Source organism: Theropithecus gelada, chromosome 12 (assembly GCF_003255815.1).
Source record: "Theropithecus gelada isolate Dixy chromosome 12, Tgel_1.0, whole genome shotgun sequence".
Classification (NCBI taxonomy): Eukaryota; Metazoa; Chordata; class Mammalia; order Primates; family Cercopithecidae; genus Theropithecus; species Theropithecus gelada.
In genome coordinates, this window is record NC_037680.1 from 42,909,491 (window position 1) to 42,933,601 (window position 24,111).

Here is a 24,111-nt window from a genome sequence, read left to right on the forward strand (position 1 = left end):
TCGGGCTGCAGCAGCTGACCAGTACCGATCGTCCGGCACTCCCCAGTGAGATGAACCCAGTACCTCAGTTGAAAATGCCGAAATCACCGGTCTTCTGTGTCGCTGGCGCTGGGAGTTGAAGACTGGAGCTGCTCCTATTCGGCCATCTTGCTCCGCCCCCCCAGGATTTCTTATATGTGTATCTCCTAAAGACGATATTGTGAGACATAGTGAATAATATCCTTGATTATATCCTTAATGGAGAGGAATTAATTACTCTTCATAGAGCTGTTTCAGATAGGGACAATGTTTGTTGGAATCGCATTAAGAAGCAATTCAGTAAAGATAATTGTCCAGGGTGGGGAATGGGGAATAAAGTACGTGGTAATAATACTGTTGCTGATATAGTTAGTGCTCAATTATCTACTACTTTGGCTTCAACTATGAATAGATTTCAGAATATGAAATGAATAAACCACATGTCTGCCTAGTAAAATATTTACCTTGATTGAGCTTCTTACAAATATTGAATAAATGCCCACACATGGGCCAAATACTAAGGACATAGCTATTTTACAATGAAAATTGAGAGGACTGTTACTCAACACCCTTCCTTTATGGGATATTTAAGAGCTAATAAGGGCATATGCCTGAACTTTTGACAATCCAATATTAAAATTAAACTGGAAAAGGTGACTAGGATTCTTTTTCTCAAAACTCGTTTAAGTATTTTTTGGAGTGGAAGTAGTAACAAGGAAGAACTTGGTCACATGTCTTGCATTTACCTGAATATCTGACAAGTTTGTCATGAACTCAGGGTTACTCTTTCCTGCAGCCATGCTGGCCTTTTTAATTCTCTGACTCACCCTGCCCACTCCATCTATTTAGCTTGGACACATTCTTCACATCTCAGCTCAAGTGTCAGTTTCTCATAGAAACCTTCTCTGACTCAGAGAATCCTTTATAAAAGGCCTTCAAAGGACCATGTCTCTCTGTTTTATTCCACTTGCCCCAGTTTCCTTTAATTTATTAAAGCAGAGAATAATAGAGTGAACCACCGAGTAACCAATATCCAGCCTCAACAATTACTAATGTTCTATTCTTCCTTTTTCATTTATTCTTCACTCTACTTATTTTCTGAAATATTTATTTTAAATGAAATTTCAGAGATAATACATTTTTCAGATAAAATATTAAAAATATAAATAACAACACCATTATCACAATTAGCAAAATTAGTAATTCCTTAATATTAACCAGTACTCATATTATACCCAATTCATTACTCAAAAACATCACTACAGTTGATTTGTTCTAATCAAAATACAAACAAGGTCCAAATATTTTATATACTTGGCAGTTTTATCAATTATCTTGTAATTTAATTTATTTTTTCCAACATGATTTATTTTGTAAAGATTCTGGGTTGCTTATACTTTAGACTTTTTCACAGTCTGTATTAGGTAGATTGTATCATTTCAGTGTAATTTAATGTACTCCTCTCTCTCTTATAGGCTCTGGGGGGAAAAAAAGCAATTGGATCAAGATGCGAATTAGACTTAACTCAAATTTTGGGAAGAATATATTGTATCTGGTATTTTGTGTTTTCTATTCCATAACAGCAAGAAACACATAATTTATTGTCCTTGAGATACAATTTAGTGTTTATGATAATTTGATAATCTATCCATTAGACCATTAGCTTCATGAAGATAGACACTCAATTTGTGTTTATTAAAACTTTTTATATCCAGTGCTTTGTACAATTGTCAATCATGGTTTAGTTAGATGAATTATGACTATCATTTTAAATGTGGCAAACATTTTTAAAAAATATTTGTATTTCTACAATTTTATATACATGATTATCTTTCTGAGATTTTGCCAGTAGTTGACAATTCATAAGAAAGTTTCACCTGCAAGGAGTGCTACTGTTTCAGCACTGAGCCTCCGGAATGAGGAAGTGAAGTGGTAAATGATGGATTCTATTCCTCAGTGCTGTGAAATCAAATATCAGTGAGTATAGATCAATCTCTGCAGCTGGAACTCCTCAGTGAGGATTAAACTCAAGAATTCATGATGGTACTTATCATATGTCTGGTGCATATTTGACCCTCAATAAACATTTTATGTGACTGCCATCGTCACTTTTATTATTCTTTTAATTATACCTAAATAGAGTCAAAGACAAGAATTTTATGTTGCTGGGTGCTTCTCTATTGGAACAGCCATGCCTTCTTGCATTTGCCTTCTTGTGTTCTCTATAATTAGTGACTGATTATTTATGAACGTTATTACCATGAATTAAATTGTATAGTGTAATAATATAAACATTTTAATATCTTGTATAATATTATGGCTAGTTCTACATTTCCCACTTTGGAGACTGAACCTCAATTTTCTAATGTGAAATATTGAGATAATTCTAATACCTCCAAATGTTGTCACAGTAGAAAGGCAACAATGTATGTAAAAATTTAGCATTGAGTCTGAAACATAGTAAATCAGCAATAAATGTTGCATGATATTAATGTTATTATATTGTTATGAGATAATTCACTTCTAAAATGTGAGTTTATTCAATCTGATTTTTTCCATAAAAATCAAGTGTTCTTAATATAGATTGCTGAGCGCAATAGTTTGTGTAAAAGTTCTCTTCAACATGATGCATAATATTGACATTTCATAATAATTTTATTAATATTCTTCATAACGCTTTTCAGTTGCTTAGTATAGTGTAAGCAATGCTTGGTGCTTTACATGCATTTATTTCATTTGGACCTCACTACAACCCATAAGACAGGTACTTTATATACATTTTACAGATTTAAAAAGCTGAAGTTTAGAAAAGCTAACAAACTTGGCAAACATCATTCATCTATTAAGTAGCTAAATTGGGCTGAAATCCACATTTATCTGACTGCAGAGCTGTGCTTTTGGCCAATATGACCGACAGCTTTCCTATAATGTGAGAATACGAAGCACCTGAGCAATATATCCCGGTAATTCCAGCATTAGAATTGACATCTCACTGGTTTACAAGCAGATCAGTGACCTGTAGAGCCCTCAATTTGTTCCATTTTACATTATTTTTTCCAGTTTTTGTATTTATAAATAAAAGGGGAAGATTCTTGCACAAATAGTGTATACTTTTACTTCCCAGAAAATTCTGCTTGATAAAATGTTCTAGGAATCTTCCAGGAAAAGAAATGGGTTATGATTAAAAATTTTAATAAAAATCAGAAAATGTGATCCAGAGTAGAAAAGTGAGTGGAAATATTGTAAAACTGGGAAATATCCAAGTTCTTCATAAGCAGAGTTAATAAAACATTTCATCTAGGATCAGAGAAGTATTGTTACATTCTTGGATACAATTGAGTGCAGCCATAAGCCTTTAAGATTGTGAAATACCTCTTCAGAACAAATTACACGTTCAACATATCATTCAAACCCTAATCGCTCAATCTGAAGGACCCCGGACTCATTTCTTAGAAACAGAAAGCTTTTCAATTTTGTTTTTCTGTGGCTTACTCATATATAATGGGAATACTCAATAGCCGTTTTTATACATGTTTTCTTCACACAGTCCATAATTGCTTCTTGTTCAATGGTATGCATGTTATGGACACAAGCAGCTATCGAGTCATTCAGTATGATCTTACATCATGTTGTTCAGATCCCACTTTTTGGTACAGTAGCTTTCTAAAGTTTCTTGACTGGTGATGACTTAATAAAAGGGTTATATACAGGGGAGTTAACATTTCCCTCTTTGACTTAGTAGGGATGTTTCGTATTAATGTACCTTACTACATATTCCACTTCGTGGCAGAGTGTATCTCGGCCCTTTACCTTTCCCCCTTGTCTTTTTATGCCTTTATGAGAGGGTTCTGGGTATGGCTCCTCTCTATTTTTTGTTCTCTGGCTCAATGTAGACCTTTTTCCCATTTACCAAAAAGGTAGTTCAAGGAAGAGACGTGAGAGTACCAGGTCCTGCAGAATATTAGAAAGCTAATTCTGGTTGCTTTCTTCCATCTGGTCCCTTCTTTAAGCACACTCATGCACAGTTTAGATTTTTAAAGACAATTTTACAAAACTTCCTTAATGCTACTTCTGTCAATACTTTCAAATTAATACACCAAAGTTTTTGCTATGAGGCTAAATAAGCTGGAAAAAAAATTAAAGCACAACACTGAGCTAGTTGAAAATTACAGTAAAACATTGTTAGGTTTTATTCATCTGGATTTAATTATTTCAGGAATAAAATAATTCCCTGTACTATGATACATAGTGCATTTCCTCTGGGAAGAACTAGAAAGCCAAAAAATTAATTTTATTTCTGTCTACAACTTCAGTACTGTAATTTTATCCATCCTTTTAGTACTTTCTAATTTCTAAATTATGGAAGATTCTGTCACTTTTGCGTTAACACCAGACATTTTTCAAAGTTGTAGCAAAAGCAAGCTCCCTTATTGAAATATTTTTTGATCTTCTGATTACACACAGATATAAACATCTATTAGAAGGCAATGTACTCCAAGACCTTAAAAAGACACCTCTAGCACTGTGATTTTAAGAAGCATAAAAAAAAAAGAAACCATGTCATTTGCAGCAACACGGATGCAGCTGGAGGCCATTATCCTAAGTGAATTAACACATGAACAGAAAACTAAATACTGCATGTTCTCACTTACTAAATGGGGGCTCAGCACTGGGCACACATGGACCTAATAATAGGAACAACAGACCCTGGGGACTATTAGAGGGAGAAGGGACTATTAGATGGGGAAGAGAAGAGGGAGGGCAAGGAAGGCCTGAAAAACTGCTTGTTGGGTACCAAACACTACCTGGGTGACAGAATCATTCATACCCTAAGTCTCACTGTCACACCATATACCCACATAACAAACCTCCACATGTAGCCCCTGAATCTAAAAGTTGAAATTTTGAGATATGTTCCATAAATACCTAGTTTATTGAGTGTTTTTAGCATGAAGGGATGTTGAATTTTATCGAAGGCCTTTTCTGCATCTATTGAGATAATCATGTGGTTTTTGTCATTGGTTCTATTTATGTGATGGATTACATTTATTGATTTACTTATTTTGAACCAGCCTTGCATCCCAGAAATGAAGCCGACTTGATTGTGCTGGATAAGCTTTTTAATGTGCTGCTGGATTTGGTTTGCCAGTATTGTTAGACTGGATAAAGAAAATGTGGCACATATACACCATGAAATACTATGCAGCCATAAAAAAGAATGAGTTCATGTCCTTTGCAGGGACATGGATGAAGCTGGAAACCATCATTCTCAACAAACTAACACAGGAACAGAAGACCAAGCACCGCATGTTCTCACTCATAAGTGGAAGTTGAACAATGAGAGCACACGGGCACAGGGAGGTGAAAAATCACACATCAGGAACTGTCGGGGAGTGGGGGCAAGGGGAGCAATAGCATTAGGAGAAATATCTAACACAGATGACAGGTTGATGGGTGCAGTAAACCACCATGGCACATGTATACCTATGTAACAAACCTGCATGTTCTAGACATATATCCCAGAACTTAAAGTATAATAATAATAAAAAGATGCTCTAATAAAGCAATTATTTAAAATTCCAAAAAATGTTGAAATTATAAAAAATTTAAAAATTTAAAACTGCATAGAAAAATAAAGAACACCACCATCACTAAGAAAAAGAATTAAAACCCAAACCAAAAAAATCATAGTATGAACCCAGGAGGCAGAGCTTGCAGTGAGCCGAGATTGTACCACTGCACTCCAACCTGGGCAACAGAGTGAGACTCTGTCTCAAAATAAATAAATAAATAAATAAATAAATAAATAAATAAATAACAATTTTTAAAAAATCATAAGTGTGGTAGATTATTTGCCATAATAGCCACAGATTTCCTTCTTTTTATTTATACCCTTAGGAAATCCCTTTCCACCTTAACTCTAACCTTGGCCATGTTACTTGCTTTACCCACTGGACAATAACAAAGGTGACACAAGCAGAGCCTTAAAGCACTTGGCATTGGTGCTTGCTCCCCTGCTGTTTTTTGCAATCTGTGACCACCATGAGACCAGCGATGAACTGTCTCAACTGAGCCTAAGCCATAGAATCATGAGCAAATAAATGGTTGTTGTGTCAACATAAAAATAAAATATATATATATATACCTCATCTGTTTCATTTCCTTCTTGAAGTTCTTTCCCAGGCTGTTGAAATTTTGGTTCAATCTTCTTAGATGTTTGACCAACTCTCTGCTTTTCTTCTTCATAGGCCATGGCAAGTATGCCTAAGAACAAACTTGCCATATAAAAGGAAAACCAAAAACTTACCACAACAAAAAATATCATGTAGACTTTCCCAGAGGCATAAAGTATCTAAGGAAAGGTAGAAAGTAAGACAAAAGAGTAAAATGTTATTTATCTTCCGTGATTCTCCTATTTTAAAATAAAAGGCAAAATTTTGTTAGGAAAATAATGTAGCCATAAATGGAATGTAATCATAAGACTGTTTAAGCACTGGCTCCACCTGAAGAAATAAATGAAAAGCTTTTGAACTTGAGACATGCATGTGAAATATAAAATATATGCTGTAAAACCAAGGGAAAATTAGTTATTTAATTAACTTAGGGTAAGTATTTGATTTTTATGTCTTCATTGATAGAGAAAATACATTTGAAATAATTGTCATCTCTCGATATAGAAACTGGACAGCCTCAACATGGAAAGTTATTTTCTTTGCAGAAGAATCTTTAAATATATGAAGTTTAATGAAGTCAGAGAATGTTTGGAGATTGTTTTTTCTGATTATTACTTTATGGAAAAATCACAGCAAACTAAAAAATTAGTCTTTACAAGGAATGGAGAGCAGAATTATTTCTTTACCTGTCAGAGTATCTGCTTTGGTGAAGAACCTTTAGACAAGCTACATGGGGAAGTCAAATTACCCATTTACATGAAGGCAATGCAGTGGGTGACATTTATGGATAGCAAATTACAACATTTTAGATTGCCAAACACAGCACTGACTAGCTTTTTATTTCATAGTAACTGCCTAAGACAGATCAGAAAATTAAAAGATTTTAAAAATTATAAGTAGAGCATTACAAATATAAAATATTATCCATTGATTTGACCTCATTGATCAAAAGTACATAAACAAAATTTAAGAAAACAAATGAGAAATTAACAGAAAAGTATTATCTACAGAAAATATTGTGTGGATGTAAAGTAAAGAATGTTTAAAGATTAATAGAAAGCTCAAACATTCAATGAGAAATAATTTCTTGACCTAGAGTATATTTGTCTTTAAAAGTATTTTTAATAAGCCCTATCATCACAGTGAGTAAACTATTTAGGACTGGTTAAATATTTTCTCACTGAAGTACCTGTTATTTACTGTAGTGCATTCAGCAGTCAGGAACAGGTATTATGAAATACACTGCAAACCCCATCTCTACTAAAAATACAAAAAAAAAATAGTTGGATGTGATGGTATTTGCCTGTAGTCCCAGTTACTCAGGAGGCTGAGGTGGGAGGATTTCCTGAGCCCAGGGTGGTTCAGGCTGCTGTGAGCCATGATCACACCACCGAACTCCAGCCTGGGTGACAGAGTGACACCATCTCTCAAAAAAAAAAGTACCCTTCAGGCCATGCACATCAGTAAATAGAGTTGGTTCCAAGTATTCATGGGTTCCATTTCTGTGGATTCAACCAACCATGGGTCCAAACTATACATATTAAAATTTTATCTATATTGAACATATAGACTTTTTATCTTGTCATTATAAACAATACAGTGTAACAACTATACAGTCTCATACCATGTAAAAACATTTAGGTCAATGACCAGCAGCATATACAACAGTGATCTCAAAAGATTCTAATGGAGCGTTCTATATAGGTATATCAATTTTTTTGGTTTTTTATACTATGTTTTTACTGTATCTTTTATATGCCTACCTATACAAATACTTAGCATAGTGTTCCAATTGCCTACAGTATTCAGTATAGTTACATGGTGTGCAAGTTTGTCGCCTAGGATCAATAGGCTACATACGCTATATAGCCTAGGAGTATAGTAGGCTACATCAACCAAGTTTGTGGAAGTACACTCTATGATGTTCACACAATGATGAAATCACCTAATGACACATTTTTCAGAATGTATCCCTGTCATTAAGTAACACATGACTGTATTTACATAGCGTTTACATTGTACTAGGTATTATGAGTAATCTCATTTAACTTATACAGGAGATAATTTATACAGGAAGTATGTAGGTTATATGCAAATTCTATGCCATTTTACATTAAGGAACTTGAGAATTCATGGATTTTAGTATCCACCAGAGGTCCTGTAACTGATCCCCCATAGATACTGAAGGACAACTATACTTTATGTTTATTATCTTATTCAATATTGCTTTCAATATACAGAAGACAAATGAAAATTAGATAGGAAAAAAGCTACCAAGATCTCACAGTCTATGAGGGAATGCCTGAATTCAGAACTTTTGCTCTCTCCACTATATAATTCTAGTGGAGCATAAAAGCACATGCTCTTGTTAGCATAAAACAGTATACAATTTCTAGTTTTATTACATTTAATTTGAAATAGAGGCTAACTGTGACCTCTATTTCAATGCTTTTTATGAATATAAAATGAAACATTATACACGAAGATCTTAGCACATCCCGAGTTCCCAATAAATATTAGCTATACTGTAAACATAACTTTGTTCCCTGAGGGTTGATACTGTTTTGTTCATTTCTGTACCCACAGCATACTAGAATACTTGGATAAAATAAATATATTTTGAATTAATAGAAAACAATAATCTCCAAAACATACACTATATTCTTTGGGAAGAATTGCTAAATTTCCCTATTCATAATTAGTTCAGTTTAAGGCAATGTTCAGCATACAAATCTAGACAAAATCAAAACAAACTCTATCTACATTAGTCAGTAAAAACTTGGAGTACACTATTCACAATAGCAAAGACTTAGAACCAACCCAATGTCCATCAATGTTAAACTGGATAAAGAAAATGTGGCACATATACATCATGGAATACTATGCAGCCATAAAAAAGAATGAGTTCATGTCCTTTGCAGGAACATGGATGAAGCTGGAAACCATCATTCTCTGCAAACTAACACAGGAACAGAAAACCAAACACCACATATTCTCACTCGTAAGTGGGAGTTGAACAATGAGAACATATGGACACAGGGAGGGGAACATCACACACCGGGGCGCCTGTTTGGAGGGTGGGGGGAAGGGGAGGTATAGCATTAGGAGAAATACCTAATATAGATGATGGGTTGATGGGGTGCAGCAAATCACTATGGCACATGTTTATCTATGTAACAAATCTGCACATTCTGCACATGTATTCCAGAACTTAAAGTATAAAAAACAAACAAAAACTTGGAGTACAACAATGAAGATCCTGAAGGCCCTAACAGCAGGACACTTCCAGACTGGTTCCCTATTTCTTTGGTAGAGGGAAAGAACTATCTTAAAACAATTGCTAATGAGAAAATTAATTCATACATTTTGGGTGTAATAAGTGAAGAGCAAAACCTGTATTATCATAGCATATACAGTGATATAGTCCATACAAATTCACTTATATTTTTATTAAAGTTCCATTAAGCATTGTATGTATAGATGCTGAGAAAGCAACAAAAATTAAAATAAGACAAAAATTCTTATTTTTTTTTCTCAGATAGATAAAAAGTTAGCAGGTAGTTTCTCAGGCAGTTCGTCTCTAAATGGGAAAATAGTTGGACAAGCAACTAAAACATCACAATCTGAGGAAAGTATAGTGGCCCGTGGCATTCCATGTAGGACGTGCCTTACTTCTACACTGGGCTTGGGGAAAAGCTCAAAGAAGAAATCATGGTTTCACAGCATAAATTTGAAGCATGAAACTGAAGGCAGATAGGAGGAAAGTTAAATTTAGGGAGAGGGTATAACATACATGGAAATATGACATTACGAGAAAAGCTCATTCAGGAAGCAGCAAACCTTTTAAATAATTATACAGAGAGCATATATTAGAGTATGTTAAGAAATAAATCAGGAGATGTAGTCAGATGAGACCTTGAAGGGCACTATATATCATGCATATAGAGTTGGAACTTTGGCCTATGGGAATTTGAAAAACACTGACGGACATTTAGAAGAAGAATAACATGATAAAATTATTTTAGAAATAAGAACCTCCTAGTGTTTTGGAGAAAACACTGAATCTTATCAAAGAGACTGGAAATACCAATGGAGGTTACCAGTCTAACAAAATTAGAAAAATATAGTTTGTATAAAAATGTCACTTGTAATATTTTCTTTATTTTTACCAAAAATACAATTATGCTGCATGTGTGTTTGGTCTACTTGATTTCCATTTAACAATATATTATGAAACTCTGTGCCCCAAATATATTACTTTAGCCTATCATCATTGATGACCCATATATACACATATATTGCCCAAAATTTATCAAGTCAACCAAAATAAGCATGGATTGGATGTGTATGAATGTTTGTTTAAAAATAAAGAATGTTCTCCTTCAACTATAAATAACTTCAGAAGTTAGAGTAATGCTGCTTTGAAAATAACACTATTTTCTACTATGATAGAACTTCTCTTCAAAGAAAAACTGCATCCCCATTTTAATGAGCATCATACCTGAGAAACTATGACACATACATAATTAGTTATGAACACAGATTCTCAGAATTTGAATTTCAATTCTCATTACAGTAAGCCTTCTGTTATGGTAACTGGAACATGATTGAATATTGAACTGGATAAGAGGAAATAAAAGAACAAAAAGAAATAGGACACTGTATATATTCAATAAATAATTGCTTAAAACATGGTAATGTCATAAATTCAAAATGTTTTAACTAAAGAATTAATACCTAGAAATGTACTTTATTTAGTGATTATCAAATGCATAATATCACAGGCTTTGAAATAAGACTATGATCTGAGATCTGGGAGGTTCAACTGCTGTAAATTTTGGGAGGCTACTCAACCTCTCCAAATCTTAGTGTCTTCATATAAAAAGCACACACACAAACAAACACATACAGTCTCTCTCTTCTCTCTTCTCTCTCTCTCTCTGACCTTGTAGAATTGTTTCAAAGATTAAGTAAGATATAATACACGTGGCATTGTGGCCAGCTTATAATTTGACATTCAGTAATTCTAGTTCTCTTTTCTTTTGTCTTCCAATTCTTCTGCACGTAAACATTTAAAAAACTATATTACATTTGACCATTATCTTAGAAGCGAGGGCATGGTGCCATTCCTAACTACAGTACAGATTCTTTCTGTTCTTACCTGGTGATAAAGTACTTCAGGGTAATCCTGAGCCATTAACCGAAATAGGGCAAATAAGGCCCAGCCAAAACTGTCAAAATTTGTGAAGCCTTGATCAGGATTTATGCCAGCTTTTACACACACATATCCTTCAGGACACTGACTAAAGAAGACAAAGAAAAAAACCTGCTTACTGTTAGGTGACATTATGGCCAAATCATAACTACAGAACATCTGTCCTGAGTAATAGAGAACTCACTTTTCCACAGGGAGAATAATGCCTTCTCCCAAACAATTGCCTGCTAAAAAGTGACACATGAGTTAGATTTTAAGTTGATACAGTGAACGGTGTTAATTAAGCAAAAATAAAAAGGGGCCTCAAAAGTGGTTTTTGCCAAACCATTTTTTTCTATTTCTTTATTTTTTTCATTGACAAAGAGAAACTGTACATATTTGTGAAGTACAACATGCTGTTTTGAAATATGTATATATTGTGCAGTGGCAAAATGGAGCTGACTAACACATGCATACCTCACATACTTTTTTTGTGGTGAGAATACTGAAATCTATTATCTTACCATTTTTCAAGAATAAAATGCCTTGTATTAACTATATCTTTACTACTCCAATATCAAAAGGGAAATATCTGAACATCAGAGTGAACTGATGGAAAATAGTACTGATAAAAATACAACTGCAATGGTTGAGGGTATAATTTTCAAATGACTTCATGTAAAGCCTTTAGAACCCACTATTCAAGGGTGAGAAAACACTTATTGCGTCGATAATTTATAAGCAGTATTTGCACATGGGGAGGCAGATCCAATTAAATATTTATTTTATTTCCTTTCAGGGAGTCCTCATATTTCTATCCACTTAGGAGCTTCGGTGTTGTGTTCCATGATTACAGTGGTAGCCCAGTAAATCATGCTTCCTCTCTCCACGCCCTTGTGTAGTTTTCTCTCATATTATTTTGGGTTTAGTCATGTTACTTGTTTTAGTTTTAATGGAACAAAGAGAGGTTTAAAAATCATTCATGCATTGGGACTTGCTAAATTGCTGACCCATAGTATCTGAGCAAATGAAGTTCTGTTGTCTTGTTGTTTTGGGATAATTTACCATGCAGCCAAGTATGACTGCTGCAGGTGAAACACTGCATGACTTTCTTTTCTTGCCTTGAAATATACCATTGTATCCTGAATATCCATGACCACGTACATATATCCAAAATGTATTTCAGGTCATATTTGAGCTTGCAATGTACATAAAAGGAATTAGCTGAAATGGGATGGGACAGATACAAAGAGATGGGCTCACCATTTGGATATGAGAATAGAATGGGAGCCTAGCAGGAGCGGGGCAAAAAAATATGTGCTGAGGCCGGGCGCAGAGTGCATTGGCTCACACCTGTAATCTCAGCACTTTGGAAGGCCAAGGTGGGTGAATCGCTTGAGTCCAGGAGGTCAAGACTAGCCTGGGCAACATGGCGAAAACCCACCTCTACTACAAACACAAAAATTAGCCAGTCGTGGTGGCACATGCCTGTAATCCCAGCCACTTGTGAGGCAGAGGCACGAGAATCACTTGAACCCAAGAGGCAGAGGTTACAATGAGCAGAGATTGAGTCACAGCACTGCAGCCTGGGCAACAGAACAAGACTCGGTCTCAAACAAACAAACTATATATATGTATGTGTGTGATTGTGTGTGTGTGTGCGCGTGTGTGTGTGTGTTGAGCAAGTGAGAAAATGTCAAAAACCCCTGAATTTAACTAAACCATATAACTCATGCTCTCCTCCCCCATGAGCCTTTTGTTAATCTGGGCACCAGAGTATAAGAAAGAGCTGAGTTTACAGATGGCTGCCAAGTCATCCCAGCTGAGCAAAGCAACAGGAGGGAATTACGTGAGTCACACACTGCTGCGAAGTGCCCTGTTTCCCCTTTATGAATTGTAATTTTCATCTGAAATTATAGGACAATGAGACATGACAGTTTTGTCACCTCACTTAAGAATTATTTTGAAATGCTGATTTTAAGAACGAGGTTTTTATTAATGCAAATTATAGCCATAAAAACATATAAGAGATTAAATAAGTGAAGTATCAGCATATCTTTTCAATTTTTTTTTTTAATGGATGTGAGGCTTTCAGTATTGCCCAGGTTGGCCTCGAACATGCAGCCTCGCCTCTTTGCATGCCAGGACAACCAGCCCGAGCTATCGCGGCTTCCATCAGCATATCTTTCATATTTCTTTTCTCCCAAAACTTCTTTCCAAATGATAGATTTATATTGTCTCTCTTGGTCATTCTCACTAGCTCTGGAGCACTCTTGAAAACAGAAGATAAGAGCAGCACACCAACATGGCACATGTATACATATGTAAAAAACCTGCACGTTGTGCATATGTACCCTAGAGCTTAAAGCATAATAAAAAATAAAAAATAAAAGATTCTTGTGTAAGTTCCAGCTCTGCCATTTACTAGCTTCTTGACCTTGAAGAAATCATTGAATTAGTCTGACTATTGCTTTTTTTTATAAAATTGGATGAATGGTATTCCACATTGCATACTTCTGCTATGGTCTGAATGTTTGTGTCCCCTCAACATTCATATTGAAATTCTAACGCCCAAGGTGATTAGGAGATGGGGCCTTTGATAGGTGATTAGGTCATGACGGTGAAGTTCTCTTGAATGTGATCGATATACCAAGAGAAAAGGCCTGAGAGGAACCTCTGGCCTCTTCTGTCACATGAGAACACAGCAAAAAGGCACCATGTATGGGCCAGAGGACATGCCTGCACCAGACACCAAATTGGCCCAGCATCTTGATGTGGACTTCTTAGTTTCCCCAACTGTGAGTAATAAATTTCTCTTGTTTTTAAACTAACCAGTCTATAATATTTCATTAATGCAGCCTGAGTAGACTAAGACAACTTCTCAGTATGGTTTTGATGATGAAATGAGATAATACAATCAAATGGGAAGCAACAGTAAAAACAACAGTCCTTCATTAAGTACTACCAACAGGTGATAATGATTTAATAGAATAAAACTAATACCACTCACCCAGCGTCTGTCCTGTTGCCACAAAGGAGAGCATATCTTTCTCCTTCCAAATAATAAAAGTTTTCTGTTTCTGAAAAATAGGCAAGAAATGATATTCTATATGTAATTATGAGTTAGCGCCACATTGGAAATCAGTTTGGATCTCTGCAGAAGCTAAAATCCCTGTCTGCAATTGTGAAGAAAAGAGCAAATATCCTTGCCTTTTTAACCTAACATCCGATACACAAGCCAGCGCCTTTGGGAATCTAGCAAAATGTTGAGTGTTCAACATTTCTGGGAAGACTGCTTTGCCTTTAACAAAAGTTTCAATTTTTTATATACATGACAAGGTGATTCTTACCTCGAATATAATATGGATTTCCAGTTTTGTTGTGCAGGGTTTCATTTTCATTCTCTTGGGGCCATCGAAAACATTTATGTTTCAGGTTGCCCATGAAGAGCCCCATCCCAATTAGAGAAAATACGCTCAGAAAAAACAGAGTGAGGATAATGACACCAATAAGCTTCTTCAAGCAGTGGGTCAGGACCCCTGCGAGGGACTTCAGACCTGGAAAGAGAAACATTTGCTTTTGAAATAATGTAATATCTTGGAAAAGCACTATTGGCAAACTTCTCCCATAGCAACTGCATACTCCATTGAAATCAAAAGTTTTATCTTATAATGTTCTAATTATTTGGGTCTCATACATAAAGTGAATAATAAATCAAAAGTTGAGGTTTATGTATTACTGCTAATTTTTAACACCTAACAAAATAATTCAGACACACTATTTAAAATTAATTATTTGCTTGTTTCTCTTTACAAAGAAAAACAACCTCCCTCTCTTGGTTACTGCTTGTCATACCAACCTCCAGTGTTTGTAAGCATAAATAAAGGCGTAAGGTTATAAATCAAAATTAAAATGTTCTTGAAAAAATAAACAGCTTGAAACAGTAGTATTCTATATTATTCTTTAATTGACTATAATAATTCAACTTTGTGAGCTAATTAAATAAAATTATGAAGAAGTTCAATAAGCAAGAATGAGAATAACACAACTGTGATCTATGTAAACTGTATTTATAACAGAATACTAATAGAGAATTCAAACTTAAAACTGGCTTTATTTAAGGATACTCATTTTTCTAATTATAAATAATACATGCTGACTTCTGAAAGTAGAAAAGTAGAAAAAACAAAAATAACATAATCATATCTCATAGAATAAATTACTATTAACTTTTTTGTGTATAAACTTGCTTTCTTTCTTCCATCCTTCCCTCCCTCCTCCCTTTTCTTTTTCACTTGCTCTCTTATTTGCCAGTCTGTGTGCATTAGTTTCCTAATAACTGCTCAGCACAATGATGAATAAGAATATACTAACTCTGTGATGTTAACTATGCAAATAGTCAACATTTGTATGCTTTAGTTTCATAATTTTTTTAAATGGAAATAATACCTGCTTTCTATCTTATTGTGAGAATTGAAAACTATTCTTTTGAATGACTTCAGATGATTAGATTTCTTGAGTAAAATATGACAGGGTTGAAATAAAGTCATTCTTGTGACTACAGAAATGTGATAATCTAGATTAAATATACAATTTTAATTTGACTTAATAATTAAATATATGTTTATAGCCTCCTTTTGCCACTTAGAATTGTATCATTCTTTTTATTACAAGCAAATCTTTTCAAAGTATTATACTAGATATATAATAGAACTTCGGTGTCAAACATACAACAGTGGTTTAGCATTGATACACATGTTCACATTGTTTTCGAGAGATGTTGAACCAAAGTATAAACCAGATTATAAGCCTTCACTAAAACTGGAACATTTCAAAATATTTTTGGCAGTTCATTAGAAAAAAATTAAATCACTTCAATGTAATTTCTGTAGTTACTATTCCAAACTTTTAAAATAGGTGTATTTGCACGGTGTGCTTATTTGGCAACAGTCATGAGTCCTTAGTGTATCTTTATACTAAATTTTTTTTCATATTGTTTTGTCAGAAATGTTTTTAAGAAGAGCAATTCTTAAAGAAAAATATATGTCTGTGTATATATATATATAGATTATATATATAAAATGCATACAGATAGATAATTTCCATTGTATACTCAATTTTTGGTGGAGCTTTAATTTTAGCACTTACATTTTGTTTGATGGAAAAGAAATGACACCACCACATTTTTATAAAATTAAATCTGCTTATCATTTTCATTAGTATATACTAATTAGATTTTGTTAGAAAGTTCTGGGCCATATGCCAATCTTGGTCTTAATTTTCTGGTATAACTTCCTCCTTCTTTTAAATTTTAACCTTCATTCTGCTTAGTGTAAGTCTATTATAGAGTTTAATTGTATTTCTGACTTCATATTAAAGTCTCTGCCTTGATAAAAAAAAATTTAAATCAATTGCATTTATTTTCGTAAATTAGGTTTACACTAGAATATACCTTACTTTTTTGATTTCTATATTCTCCTTATTATTCACTGTGTTTATTTTCCTTTGTCAATAAATTTACTGTGTCTATTTTTTCCTTTAGTATTTTAGATAAAATACATGTTTCGAGAACTTATATCCAATTTAAGTTCCTATTTTGAAATAACATGCATATCTCTACATCAATAAGACTGTGTCTACTCAGTCCCACCACATAAGGCGAGAAAATAACTGTATTTATTTTCTCACATTTCTCTATTCTTACTTCTCAGTTTTTGCTAATATAAGTAATGACCTTTGACCTAGTTATAATTGTTGAATTGTGTATTTTGTATCACATATTATCTATCATGGTTTATAGAAAGGATAAAATTCAAATCCTTACGAGGGCTTCCCAGGAAGCATAAATTCACACAAACAGGGAGTTAAGAGGACTTGGATGAATCTGCCTGACTTGAAGTGGCAGCTGTTCTTCATCCACGGCAGGTTGTTGTCATTCATAAATGTAGGTGGACCTATCCTGACAATTCATCCAAGTTAAATTGGATTTCAACATAAAATCATTAAATTTTTATAATATTAACATCTATTTCAAAGTTTTCTAAAACATAAATAAAATATGTCTCTAGTTCAAGAATGAACCACAGAAGTCCAGGTGCTAACTTCTGATTTATAATATTTGCATTCTGTTTTGCAACTCACTAACAACAGTAATTTGCAATCCGTTCTGTGTCGAAATGGTTTCAGAGCTCATTGCAATTACTTTTGGAACTAAATAATCTCATTTCTAAATATTTTATTTTCATACTTATTTTTTCAGCAGATATTCTGAAAAGATACACAAGTACTGTTTGAGAACTCTTGCACAGCTGAGAACATACATTTATTGACTATACATACAAATGACAGCCAAGTATAGAATTCTAGTGTCTCAACTTCCCTGCCTACACTTTCTCCCAAGCTCTGAAACTCCACTGCCTACTTAAGTTTACTATTAACATGAGGTCTAAGGGTGACCTGTCCATGATGTATGTTTCTTGCTTTTTTGCTTGAAGAATTTTATAATACTTTTATTCTTTAATACTTTACATTTATAACATTTTATAATATGTCTAAGTGTATATTGTAGTTATTATTTATCTAGTATAAGCTGATCTCTTTCGTTTGTAGGGTCCTTTTCCAGTTAAAATTTTTTTAAGTTTTTTCTATTGTATGTATTTCAATAATTTGTCTTTTATATTCATTCTCGTCTGTTTTCAGGATCACCGTTTATGCATAAGATGGAATTTAGTCTTTTCTCCTTCATTAATCCGTTCCATTTTTCAGTTCTATTGTATCAATACAGAATTCCTCTAGTCTTCCTTTATACAAGCGTGCTTGTTTGATGCACTGATAATACTATTTTATGGCTTCTATTACCGCTGAATGTTCATCTAGGGTAGTATAATTTTTATCACTTTTTTGTCTTAAAGTTAGTTATATTTGCCCATATTACTCTCTCATTTCATCATTTGTTGAAAGACTGCAAAAAGATAATTTATTATGTATGCTTCTATTTTTAAGCACATTTATTTTAAAAGAGGATACTTGCTTTCTATTAAATATATGTTTCTCTTTCTATATTGCAAAATATTTTCATTCACTCCATATTGCTGGTATGTACCTAGTACATTCTCCCTTGAAAAAAAGAGTGAGAGGTCTCTACCAGCCTGTAGGCTTCCAACTCTAGTGAATGAATTCTTCTTACATTATTACAACTTGAATTCATCTGATGTATTTAATAATTCTTACCTCTAGTCTTAAGATGAAGATGCATGTGAAATATGTGGGGAGTAGTAAGGGAGCTAGAGCTGTGAAATTCCCATCAGGATAACTCTCACTAATTGATTCCTTCACTAGATTTGATAAAGCTGCCATGCCACAGACAGTTTTTATTAAACAGCTTTACTAAGATATAATTCACAAGCTCCACAATTCAACAGCTTAATGTGTACAAATCAATGTTTGAGTATATTACAGGTTATGAATTATCACCATACTTTCCAATCTGTTTTTCTCATTTGTTCTGCCTGAACTACAAATACATAGCCTATATATATTTAGCCTTCTTTCTGGTCTATGAAAGTTGCCTGTAGGCTTTGTTTTTGCTTTTATTACATTCCTTATTTGCTTTCTTGATACAGCTATTTCATAACACTTCTGAATTGCAGCTAAAACATTCTGGGTAGCGTTGTTCTTATCTAACTGTTCTTATTCATTCACAATAACAAACTAGAAGGTGTTGGTGTGTTTCTGTTAGAATGTCTTCAGAAATGGGAGCTGTAACTTAGTCTTCAGCATCTTCCATCAGTGTGGTAAAGTTGCAACCACACTGATAGAAGATGAATTTTGTGGTATGTGAATTGCACCCTATCCAAACACTCAAAGCAAAGGGGAATTCATCTTGTTTTATATTACTTTGTTCATATCAACTGGTTTCTTGATAAAATGAGGAAAAGAAAGAGGCAGATTAGATATGTCTAGACCACTATTTCTCTCAGAAGTCTAAGAAGAATTTTTTAAGTTCAAATATAATTTGTAAGAATTACAAATTAAAATATATTTTACTGATGTCTATATTTTGGTTTTGTAAAAATTGAGCCTACACCAAATAAATAACAGTCAATGTATTTTTCTCCTCTTTCCTAGAGTGACATAAATGTAAATTTCAGATAACTCACTGGTTTCAGAGTGGAAACATTATTCAATATTTCCTCTGAACAACAACAGGGAAGTTCAAGTGAATACATGGCAGTATATAAAACAAAATGAAAAAAAGATATTCAATGCAATTTCTTACCTTGATTTAAAGGAATAATTTTTAAAATTCTCAAAGTTCTTGCAGTTTGAAGCATTGGAATGAAGTTTAGAGGTGAGTATCTTATAATAACCCTGTGGAATTAAATTAGAGTTACCTAAAAGTCACATTACATCTTTGCTACTTATTCTTGGCTTTTTATGGTTTTTGAAACTTATTTTTAAAACCATATATGCAAACATTTCCCTTCATCACATGATTCCATATTGCAAACAGTTTTATTATTGATTAGAAGACAAAGATTACTGCAGTAGAAAGTGGCCAGGTAAATATTAACCTATAAACTTATGAGAGTTTACAAAAGTTTGACACTGTGAATACTCTTAATTTCTCATCAAATATTCTACACTATGTTCAAAAATCTTGTGTTATCTAATTACTGAAAAGATAGTTACAATGAAAAATGAATATCTAGTTTTTTAAGGAATAAGATTCATTTTAAGTATTTAAACTTATGATGATGGTAATTATGGTGGTGACATGAGAATAAAGATGAAGAGAGGATGAGAATGAGGATGATGGTGATGACATTGATGATGATGGTGATAATAATGACAATGGTGATGGTGATGATGATGAAGGTGTAAGGCAGACTGTGTGTTGATTAAGGGCACAGACTCTGAAGCCAGACTGCTTGTGTAGAAATCCAGGCTCTACCATGAACTAACTGTGCAAGATGAGCAAATTGTTTAAATATTTCTTGCCTCAGTTGCCTCAACTGTAAAGTGGGGTTAATAATACTTCCTGATTCAGAGGGTTTTTTGAGAGATTTAATGAGTTAACTTATGCGAAGTACATAGAAGAGCACCTGGCATATAGTAAGGGCTCTGCAAGTGTTAACTAACAGAAAGAGCAAAACAGCAAAGATAATGGTAATAACAGTAAAAGTAGTGATGGTAATGATTACAGTGATATGATACACTATTTTAGATTGCTTACAATATAGCAGACACTCTTTATGACCTTTATAAATGTTATTTTAAAAATTGACCCAAAATCTACAAATAGAAAATCACTTTAAATTATTTTTAACAAGAGGTTGATGCCAGTAATGATTTCCGTAGCTAGAATATACTAAATAGAAGTATTTTAAAAAGAGACATGAAATTGTTAGAATTGTCTGAAGCATTCCAGAAAATGTGTGTGAGGGGGTGGGTGTTTAAGATACATTATTCTGATCTCTAGCATATTTACTGGTCTTAAACAATGTAGCTATATGCAACGTAGATTGGGAATTGAGAATCAAATCTGCTAGGACCTTCTCCTAAGTATTCAGGGGATTCGCTCACTGATCACTAAAAGACACACTTAAAATGCACAAATTCAATATTTATCATTCTTGTTCCAAATAGAAAGCAGAAAATAACCCACTCCTTTCATTTTTATTGCATCTTCTGAGGACTAGGTCTGAGGCAGCTGAGTGAGCTCACTATGACTATAACTTTGAAGTATTCTCCACTTGCAGACTATCTTCAGGCAGAAATCTTTGTAGACGTCAATTATTTTTCATGAAAAACATTTGCTGAGCAAAACATTAAAATAGACTCAATTTAAAGAAATACTCACTCAAACACAGTTACGCTGAAATCGAGCCAGTTCCACGGATCACCAAGGAAGGAAAAAGATCCTGCCCAGACACCTCTTGCAAAGAGTTTTACAAGTATTTCAAATGTGTAAATTCCAAGCAAAGTATTCCTGCAGAAATTTTTTCATATAAATATTATTGGTGAGAATAATACATTGTCAACTCTGAAATACTATGTTTATGATAACTAGCTGGCATTTAAGAATAAGTCATCAGGAAGGTGAGACCAGGTCTACTTGGTAGGACAAAACAAACCAACCACCAATAAATGAGACAACATTCAAGAAAGCAAGTGCTCCTTGAGCCCTAACTCAATGCTTTAAATAGGGTAGGCTGTGTCTTATGGCATTTGTCATGACATTTGACTTTTTAATTTGTTTATTACTGTAGCCATGTAGTATAATTTGAAGTCAGGTAGCATGATGCCTTCAGCTTTGTTCTTTTTGCTTAGGATTGCCTTGGCTATTTGGGCTCCTTTTTGGTTCCATATGAATTTTGTTTTACAGGAACATGGATGGAGCTGGAGGTCATTATCCTTAGCAAACAGAAACGGAAAACTAAATACTGCATGTTCTCACTTAAAAGTCAGAGCAAAATGGTGAGAACACATGGACACATAGAGGGGAACAACACACTGGGGCCTTTTGGAGGGCAGAGGATGGGAGGAGGGAGAGGATTACGAAAAAAATAACTAATGAGTATTAGGCTTAATACCTGGGTGATGAATAATCTGCATAACAAAACCCCATGACAAAAGTTTACCTATGTAACAAACCTGCACTTGTGCCTCTGAATTTAAAATAAAAGTTAAAAAAAATAAAAAAATTCAATAAATCCTAGCTGAGAGGTAATAGTCTTTACATATTATGTAGGTAAATGATAAAAACATCAAATATCAAATTTGATCCCTATAGGGATTACACAATAATTAATAATCATCATTAAGGGCATGTGTAAGATCTAATTTTATTTTATATATATATATATATTCAAGCATTTTTTTATGGTGATATTGTTATAGTCACCTTCCAAAATTAAAGCTCAAAAGGTAACTTCAAGAAAGCCTTTTTCCCCAGATAATTTAATGGGTCTTTCCATCCTTATAGTCTAATGCAAGTCAGATGACTGGTATGTCTTCAGAAAGAGAGGAATAGAACAGAAAGGGAGAAAGGGATTTTCTTAATGAATGAAAAGGAATGAAAGTTACCTGAGTTAGAAGCAAATCAGGAATGAGATTGCAACAGCAAAGAAAATAGATGTGAAGCACTGAAATATTATCTTAATCATTAACAAATATTAAATTTATTATAATATAAAATATAATGTATTATATAATTCAATATTATTAAAATAAAATGTAAAATATTAAAATATATAATTATATATGATATGTATAAAATAATTATATAACATACTCTAATACTGGTCTCCATTTTGGCAAATTAGTCAGGGACATGAATATGCAATCAAGCAGGACACTAATTAGAATAAACAGTCGGAAAAAGGTAGCTTATAGTCAAGGAATAATAGTTAATAAATAATATTGGAAAAGATATATTTCTATTATATATATTTATATACATTGAGCTAAAATATTTTCTTAAATGTTGAAACATATTAATCTTATTGAACAATGGGCATTAATATTTGTTAATATTTACTATTGTTGTGTATATTAGAAAATATACTTTATATGTATTTTCAAATGCGGAACACTTAATGAAGTATAATCTAGATTTCAATATGACCTAACATGAGACATAAATTGAAAAGAGAAAAATACTGCAGAAATAGTTGAATAACAGTATAGTTGCAGTTAATGTCAGCACAGTTTAAAGTCAACAAGTCAACAGAAAAGGATATGGATGTGCCAAAACCTTGATAGTTGTTCCTCTGATACAATTGAAAGGAGACAATGTACACAAGATGGAAGCCGCATTGAATCTGAAGATTGTTCTATTTTTATTTAATACTATGAAAGTCTGTAAGAAGAAAAGCGATCAAGTGAAATTAGAACTCAGAACCATAATCTCATCAATTATGCAACAAATTGTCAATCAATCATCATTATAGTCTTTGACTCTAACAGCTATACTTTTCTTTTTTTATATATTTTTATAGACTAAGTCAAATGGAAGGATTTTAGATGTTTTTATTCGTATTGAGGCTTGTCTGTTTATCTACCATTTTTGCTTTTTTGGGTTTTTTGCTACTGTTACACCCAAGAAAGTTGTTTGTCTCAAGCCAACCTCTGGTCTCCTTAGAGAACCAACAGAATAGGAAGAACACAATATCCCAATGGCTCACGAACATCCATTTAAAAATGCCGGAGCCGGTGTATCTGAGAACGTAATGAATGTTAAAAGTTAGATTTTATTTTAGAGCAAATCAAATGTGGGATTATGGTAGCAAAGAAGATTCAATGAATTGAAATAGTACATTAATTCTTAACAATTGTCTATGAAATAAAACCAAACTTGCATGATATCATTAACATACAATATCTAAACCAGAAATTTATAACATGTAAACCTAATACATTGAGATATTAAAGCATTAAAATTCTAACAAAAAATAATGAAATATCAGAAATATTCTGAAATTAAAATTGAGTCGTATATCTAAATATGTGTACATGCTTGTGTATGTACATGAATATGTACATACATATTCAAGTGTATATATATAATGTGTGTATATATATAATACATATTCATGTGTATATATATTGTGGGTATATATATCTAATACCTGCATATGAGCAAGTTTGTATATTTTTATATATTTTTTTGTGTGTGTAGAGATATATATATATGTGCACCCATTGAAAGTGTGTATATATATC

At 33.3% G+C, this 24,111-nt stretch overlaps 1 protein-coding gene across 1 annotated transcript in view; it reads right to left on the reverse strand.

The window, feature by feature from the left end:
• SCN7A (sodium voltage-gated channel alpha subunit 7) overlaps window positions 1-24,111 on the reverse strand; it is a 104,019-nt gene that overhangs the window by 64,563 nt on the left and 15,345 nt on the right. The window contains exons 3-10 of the mRNA XM_025404749.1: window positions 23,130-23,248; window positions 22,682-22,771; window positions 21,248-21,376; window positions 19,664-19,755; window positions 14,736-14,942; window positions 14,396-14,465; window positions 11,353-11,494; window positions 6,164-6,370 (exon numbers count right to left, since the gene is read on the reverse strand). Of these exons, the coding sequence (XP_025260534.1) occupies window positions 6,164-6,370; window positions 11,353-11,494; window positions 14,396-14,465; window positions 14,736-14,942; window positions 19,664-19,755; window positions 21,248-21,376; window positions 22,682-22,771; window positions 23,130-23,248 (1,056 nt within the window). The remainder of the gene's footprint in view (window positions 1-6,163; window positions 6,371-11,352; window positions 11,495-14,395; window positions 14,466-14,735; window positions 14,943-19,663; window positions 19,756-21,247; window positions 21,377-22,681; window positions 22,772-23,129; window positions 23,249-24,111) is intronic.